Below are 8,632 nucleotides of genomic sequence, written 5' to 3' on the forward strand. Positions count from 1 at the left end.
AGGGGTGCAATCAATATCGCGTGCGGAAACACGAGCTGTCCAGGAGAAATTGATAAATTAGCTACTTAAGGGTTTAACAGTTGGACGATGGCGATTTATCAGAAAAAGGAAATTGCTATTAACGGCAAGATGGAAGTGATTTTGCATTATCAGATATGAAATCAGTAAGATTAGATTTTCAACTGTCTGGTACAAATAAATATCAAGATAATATTATTATTTTTGCAATCATTATTATAGGATTAAAAAGTAAATGCTCTCTGTTTTTGTTTAATTAGAAGCATAAAAAAATAATCAAATTCCAAAGAATGTATCGTATGTACACAGTATTCGTATTAGGGATGATAAATAGCGTTAAATAAATAGACATAGCTCTAAGGTAAATCAATTGCTTTGTTTGTTACAATAGTGTAAGCAGTGCGGTAAGGCTTTCAAACGGTCAAGCACGCTTAGTACTCACCTGCTGATCCATTCCGACACGAGGCCTTATCCCTGTCAATATTGTGGCAAGAGGTTTCATCAGAAGTCGGATATGAAGAAACACACCTATATTCATACTGGTGAGTTCTCATTAATTCAATCTACCACATGATTTTTAATGTATTAAGAACGAAATTGGGTAAATAATTCTCAATGAATTAATTATGCGCAACAAATAAAAAATTTACTTATATATCGATACTTAAAAAATTTTATTTATGAGAATGCATTTCTCGCTTTTTGCACAGATAAATTTATGAAAATGTATGTATATAACTTTCACTGTCCCAGATCACTTGATAATATATAGTTTCAAAAATGTATTGCATTGATCTTTTTGTCTCGTCAGCTTCAAACTTCCAAAGAGAGATTATAATACGTTAACCGGACAAAGCGAGGGACCATATGACAAAGTTTCGGCATACGAGGGTATTGCGTGAGCATCGATAATTGCGATCGTCAGTAACAAGCCTCTACTTTGTACATCTAATTTTTACGCTGCGACTATACTCGTATAAGTCCAAGTTTTGTCCTCGGAATTACAGCTTGTCGCATGTTCTCCCTTAAACTTCTTTCTCCGCGGTCTTCGACCAAATGTTGCTCTTGCATACCGCCGATCGATAACTACAATTGCTGGTAACGAGCTTCTGTCTTTAGTCTTTACATCCAAACGGAAGACGCAAAGCGAACAGTTAAAAATAGTTTCAATAGCAAGAGACACCGCGGTGACTTTTTCTCTTTACTACTAAATCACTGAAATATAATAATTAATTGATCTAACATATTATGTATTTTATCGTAGATACTTTTCGCTAACATATTAATCTCTTAAACAAATACTTGAAAACAAATGTATAATAATTTTGATATTATTGCAATTGTATGTTATTATAAATGTGTTCAATGTTTGAAATCATGATGTCATTTTTGTCTTAAGTTGTAGAATATCATTATTCTTTCATACTTTATTATGAATCTAAAAAGATGCATAATATTCTGCGCGTTACTTGGAACAAAAGACGCGCGATCGGCGTCCTCGGCGGGTGGTTTTCGAATTATTTATGAAGGCTGCCTTGTTGCCACCGTGGTAGACTATTTTGTACATTATTCAGAACATTAGTGTCCTGTGATCAGCGAAATATGTTCGGACATAAGTCGCGCAGGTCATGAAACAAAAAAAAACCGAAGTATCTTTATTCTTCTTTAGTTTTCGTGAATAACAAATGAGGTTTGCTAAAAAAGTTGATATCCCGATTTTATATACAAAGCGTATTTAAGTGAATCTATTAATCTCCATGAGGGCTTTGTGTTAGTCTCTCGAAAACGACATTTTAAGACAAATTAATAAAAAAAAACAGCGCTAAAAAAGTAATTGAAAAAATAATTTCATGGAATAGACTGAACTTTGATGGATTAAATTCGTTAATATATTTGTGAGAGATATGACGATTTCTTATAAATCAATAATATGTATATTATAATGCAGTTATTGATATAAAAAGATCATATAAATATCTCAACAAATTAAAACGCTTGTGAAATAATTTTTTTGCGCGCTGTAAATTAATTAAGATTTTAAATTACATTGTTAATACTACTCGATCCATTAGGCATAATACAGCTCGTATGCTATTTGCAGAGACACTATTTGCAAAAAGTCGCATTTGCTTGATGTGCGTTATCGCGTAAATGAGATTGCAACGCGCATCTGTTCGATCAAGTGCAACGAAAAACGGAGAGACAACGGACTTGCGACCACACCTTTATAACAACGCACACGCGTTTAAAATGTATACGATCCGCGATGCATCCTCAATAGGGTGTCTCCACGAATGTCGCACCCACGTCTCTACGCGACTGACCCTTTTCGCATATGAAAGAATCACGTAGAAGGCATATACGCGATACCAGGAATCGATATCGTGGCATCGCGTACTTTAGATAGAAGGGGGAAATAAAGGAGAGACAATGTATAAATCTATCTTTCGATATGTTCCTTTCATATCCAACGAGAGATCTTAAACGGAATCTTCAAAGCTCTTTTCAGAAATGTTCTTTGTAATAAAAAAAGATGATACTTATTCCGAAGTTGAATTGATATCTTTTACTAATGTTTATATACCTCGTGAAGAGAAACTATCAGCGCGTCGCGCGTAGTTAAACTTCAGCATTGCCATTTAATTTGTGATATAGAAACGCTACGATAAATGATAAAAGGTAAATCACTTGCTAAAATCTAGCTTATATGCAAAATGGCTGTCATCAAAATCGCTCTTCGCCGTTTCATTCGATAGTGGATAGGATAATTACCCTCTTTTACAATAAAAGCCAGAAAAAAAATGGATTGGCATGCAATCAGATTAGCTCCGGATTTGATTCATTCGAGGTTTGTATGTCGCGGAAGAGACCCAAACGCGAACACGCACATTACCCGCAATAAATATATCGGCAGATCATCAGGCTCTTTCATATGGAAATCGTGTCTCGTCACGCACATTCTCTTTCAGATGGTTATTTTTCTTTCTTTCGCCCGAACTAAAAATTAATCTGTTGCATGTGGCAAAATGTGTTGGAATGGATGATTATCGCAAAATTATGATATTTTGAGAACAGTTCTCTTAATTTATAAAGTAAAAATTCTAAATATTTTTTCTACATATATTTTTAAATAATTTTTCTGTTTATAAAAATTTAACCAATTAATTATATCATTTAATAATAATATATAATCATTTAATAATAATATATATTTTGTTTCAATAAATTTTAGTAGCGAATGTAAAAATGTTAAAAAGTGTAAATATGTATAAGTCATATTACGGTTTCGTGATATGGAATAAAGTAAAAAGAGAATGTATCATGAAATGAAATTTGAAATTTGTTCCTCGAACTCGATGTAAATTTACAAAATGATCCAAGATTAATATTTGATGAATCATTCGTGATATTGAAGGTAGCTTCCAAGAGGCGATTTGTTGCTGCGTACAAAGAGATAATCTGCAGATGGGAAACGTATTTGCATCGTACATCAAAAATGATATATCCTCGTATATATCCTCGCATCACCGAGTATACCTAACGAATGACCACACAATCGTAGCATGATTTTTCCACAACTCACTGCGGCCTATTATCGGTAATTTCTCGAGAGAAGAAAATAACTACTCGCCGCATCCTAACGATGACTTTTTTATGGAGATACGAGGATTTGTTGTTAAAATGATTACCTAGCCCTTTAAAATATTCATAAAAATGCAGTGTATTTTGTTTTGCTTTATGTGCGTTTTGTATTATATTCGCCGTTCTAGCGTTACTAGAATTATTAGAGGAAAATAAAAAAATCTTACAGTATATTTTAATATTTCAAATTGCCTACATGTTTTTACAGTAATAGAGTATTTTAGTTTATAAAGATAATTTTAAAAAATTCCTTAAAGATTTCTTTTTCTTCTAAGAAGATATACATAAAAATCAAAAGTAAAATTATTAATCTTTTTTTTTACACAAAATATGCCACATTTATTGTTGTCATAAATATAAATATAAACGTTCCAGTAAGATAATTATTTCCGTGAAAAAGCAATTAATCGAAAACAAACACGTTTGTTGTTGTATATAATTTTAAATATGGATGTCCCAGTAAGATAATTATTTTGATGAAAAAGCAATTAATCGAAAACATTTTGGCTCGCACATTAAGCCTTAAATTAAATCGCCCCATGTATCGAATAACGCGTGATTTGATCCAGTCCCCACTCTCGGTGTAAATTGCGGACCTGACCGTTTTTCTTAAGCGATTGTCCCGTAGCGAAAGCAGGACATGAAAGGAAGCGTCGATCGGGAGCGATAAGGACATATTTTAATGGCGATTTAATCAGCTGCCTCGGCCACGTTTTCTCGTGGAAACGGCCGGAAGGAGCGCATGCACGATGGGAAACGGTCTGTTTGTCGCGCAAAGCGAGTTTCCGGCACGCCACGTGCCCGACACGGGTCGTCGTGGGGCGTGCGTGTCCCGTGCTAATTAGCGGCTAAGAGAACAAGCCGCTCGTCGTCGTGGGTTAGGGACTACCGAGAAAGGGAGCAATAACACCCTCGAATGCTCGAGGAACTCTCTAGCCACTTTGTACTCTCTATGTTTCTCCGCGAAGGGTGAACGTAATGCGAATTTAATCGACCCTTCTCCCCATTGGGAGCGACTTTTCGCTATCAATTTTATTCTCTCTCGTAACGCAGCACCGCGATATAGGAATACTCCGGATTTATGTCTTAATTATATCTTCAAAGGGCAATGTAAAAGAATTTGATTAATTAAATTAGCCATCATCCAATTAAACAAACATTTTGTTTTATATAGAATAAAACCCAGAGTGTATCAATATAAATAATTTAAATTTAATCGAATGAACATATTCACGAGGAGCTTCTAAAACGCAGTATATTGCTTAAATTTGTTTCCTTGAACTCGTATAAATTTTGTATATATATATCTTTTTAGAATTTAATGTATTTCTTAGCTTCATGACTTTAATAATTAAAAATTTTATATTTTGGCAATGATATTTTTCACTTACTCGCAGTTTTTTACGTCGTTATATATATTTTAAAGCTAGTCAATATCTTAAAATGAAAGTGCAAGTAATCAGCGACACACAAATGTTTTCGCATTATAGGTAATGAAGGAAGATAACGTAAAATATGTGGGAAGTAAATGTGTTTAAATGTGTTGTTATCGTTTAAATACCTTCAATATACGAATCACCGATGTTTGCAACAATTTCCAGAAAAGCTTGTGCAAGCTTCAACGTCATCCAATTCCTTGAAATGTAATTGTGGGTGATAATGAACTTATTAAAGTTTATTATATACGTAATTTGTGGTTGAAATTTATGGCAAAAACTTGTATCTTGAAGTGACTCAGTTGAAAAACATTTGATACTATCCATAACAATACTAATGCTAGTGACAGGTTCGTGCAAGGTGACATCATCAGCGAAGTAAAATCGATCGACGCAAAAATTTTTACGTGAAAACTATGAAGGTGAAAAAATTGAAAGAAAAATGATAATTGCAGATAATTGCAAAATTGAAAATTTTTGCTGCTCTTTCTCACAAAAGAACATTATCCAGCCATTAAAGACTTTTTTTTTTTTTAAAAAAAGCATTCTATAGCTTCAATCATTTTGCTAAGAGCTACGCTTCACGTGTCATAATGGGATCTTTCTAAGAAATAAAGATTTAGAGGCATTTTAATAACGTGAAATTTCACGCGTTAAAAATTCTTAGGAAATGCGCTATACGGTTTCAATTTTACAAAATATAATGCTTCTATCTTTTCTAACATATGTACATCAGTAATATTTTTCATTCAAGTAAAGATTCAGAAATGTTTCGAGGAAATTTTTCCGCGACGAAAGTATAAATAATTCCCAAACGTGGGATACGTGCCAGGTTTCTCATTGTCACTATCGTCGTATAACGTATGGCGGTGGCGTCTTTGTTAGGGTAGCGATGTCGCCACTGCAATTTGATTTCTTGCATAATTAACGATTGCGTATCATGATTCCTTCGCGTCTCAAACGCAGCATATACCTTACACACAATGTGAGGAAAATACGAATTGTTATAGTTCTCCATTGCATCGAAAATTTAAAATTTAGTTGAAGTCATAAAATTAGCAAAACAAAAATCATAAAATCACAGCACAAGGTGTTTTTTTTTTGTAATATTTAATATGTAATCAAGTTTATAAATGATTTAGATGTTTCGGCCATAATCTGGCCATCTTCAATAAATTTACAAATATCAATAAAAATACAAAAATTACATAACATTAAAATTCAACGTGTCACAAGAAGAAAGAAAGCATTGATTTATAATTATATTTATGATCATAGAATTTTAATATTAAATTTAAATGTAAATGTAATTTTGCGTTTTTATTGATATTTGTAAATTTACTAAAGATGGCCAGATTGTGGCCGAAACGTCTAAATCATTTATAAACTTGATTACATATTAAATATCACAAAAAACAACTTGTGCTGTGTTTGTGCTCTTCTTTTTGCTAATTTTGTGATAAAAAAACCACGTTTCTTATAATTATATATTTAATTGAAGTCTTTCTAATGTCCTACGTAGATTAACTTTAATCTCGGTTCCACTTACTCTTCGTCTTTTTCTAATCTTTAGAACTAGAAAAAGTCGAAGAATATTGAACCGAGATTAAAGTTAATCTACATTGATGGAAACAGGCATAATAACATCGATTTTAAACTCCAGCGGCTTGTTCTTAAAATCTTTACTTTCTTTGCCTTTGAAATTATCATTTACCGCAAGACTACTATTTGATTGAACGTTCTAGCCTTTCCTATTAATCTTTTCCTTGAAATTGAATAGGAAAGAAACGTTGGAAACACTCGAGCATTTGATTCTAGGAAACGAAATTGATGCCTTACTTACAGAACTATAAATCGGATAATTATCTTCTATGTTTCTACGAGTATCATCTGTTATTTACAATGATTTGATATTCTCCGAATGTATTATATTTTTGTGCAAAAGAAGTTCGAACAACAATTATTTATGTACATACATATTCTTTGATTAATTATTTACGTGATGAAAAGTAGCTATCAAATATCATCGTGCCATAGTTGATTGGTGAGTTCAACGCGATCGAATCGTCCTCACCAATGATTCACTTCGAGACGAGCGTCCGTGTTCGCAATACGATAAAATATTTGCGTAATGCACCTTTCGTGTTGTATCGCGGTAAAATTATTCATCGCACGGGGATGCACCCCCGTCATTCTCGACGCGATAATCGGGGTTGCGATGACGGTCATTGATGAAAAAATTTCCGCTGTCTCTCGCGCGCACTTTTGTTATCATCGAGGCACACTCTTACTCAGCAATTTTGATCCATCTACTGGACTTTTCCGAGCGGATCGATAAGATACCCCGTTCACCCCGTTGCCGTCGAAAGGGGAAAGAAAAGAAGAGAGCGCTTATGCGGGAGTAAGTCGGGATGATGATCGCTTCCGGCGATCGACGCCGAGGACAACTTTTTTCCGCATGCCAGGCAGCAATTGGCGAGAAAAAATATGGTCGGCTACGACGTACTTTGTCGGCTGCATGTTTCCGCGACTATGAACTTTCGCCTATGCAAGCATCCGCGGATAATGCGCGCTGATCGTACGGCGTATCTACCTCGTCATTCGCTGAAATAACCGTCACGAGTGCTCTGAAAGAGTAATCGAGGCGAATGCGCGGGTATTAAGCGAAATGTTACGTTGTCCGCAAATTGTGCCGGCAAATGCTATGATTTCCCAGTGCGTCATTGAACCCCAAACGGGGGCGGGAAAACAAAGAAAGGGGCGTTTGGTGGGCTTTCACGAAACGCAATTTGTTATCATCACTCATATTATTTTATTATACATTGTATTGCATTATTATACATTTGTTGCATTATTATACATTTGTGCAACGACGAAATTCGTTGATCACGTGTGTCTAAATGATAACAAATATTGAGGATATAAGGATTCAGCAAGTATAATTGTTAGTTATAATTTCACACATGTGTCACGTTACTCTCTAAAACTTTTACTTTTAATGAATTTCATTCTTAAGAATAAAATCTCACTCTTAAAAATGGAAAATTGAGTTACTCTTTTTTAAGACGGATCACTTTTTTAAAGATATTCTTCAAAGTGAGATTTCACTCCAAAGAATTTAGAGAATACAGTTATATTGTTGAGTGAGAAATTATGATTAACAATTATGTTATCAGTTGGTGTTTCCTAGGGAGTTACTTTCTCAGTAAAATATTGGTTCTTTATAATTTACGTTCGGACATTGCAGGGATTTGACACTTTTCTCAAAACTGGATTATCACGTAACGTTGGAGATCTTTTAACGAGCTTCGTTTCCCTATAAGCGCGAAAAATCCGCACCAGATCGATGCTTTCTTTCCCTTCCCTTTCTCTCTTTCTCTCCGTCATCGCAGTCAATATTGCCGCCATTACATCACGTTCGTTAAAAGAGACGGACCTGCATAATTAAGAGGATTCGCTCCGCGTCCCGCACATACAAAGAGAGAGAGAGAGAGAGAGAGAGAGAGAGAGAGAGAGAGAGAGAGAGAGAGAGAGAG

The 8,632-nt window shown here is 34.5% G+C and overlaps 1 protein-coding gene across 2 annotated transcripts in view; it reads left to right on the forward strand.

The window, feature by feature from the left end:
• Nucleotides 1-8,632, forward strand: part of LOC108692378 (zinc finger protein 628-like) — a 32,305-nt gene that overhangs the window by 18,099 nt on the left and 5,574 nt on the right. For both annotated transcript variants that reach the window (XM_018200600.1, XM_018200599.1), the window contains exon 5: nucleotides 410-560. In XM_018200600.1, the coding sequence (XP_018056089.1) occupies nucleotides 410-560 (151 nt within the window). The remainder of the gene's footprint in view (nucleotides 1-409; nucleotides 561-8,632) is intronic.

This window comes from Atta colombica, unplaced genomic scaffold (assembly GCF_001594045.1).
Source record: "Atta colombica isolate Treedump-2 unplaced genomic scaffold, Acol1.0 scaffold7, whole genome shotgun sequence".
NCBI classification, from domain to species: domain Eukaryota; kingdom Metazoa; phylum Arthropoda; class Insecta; order Hymenoptera; family Formicidae; genus Atta; species Atta colombica.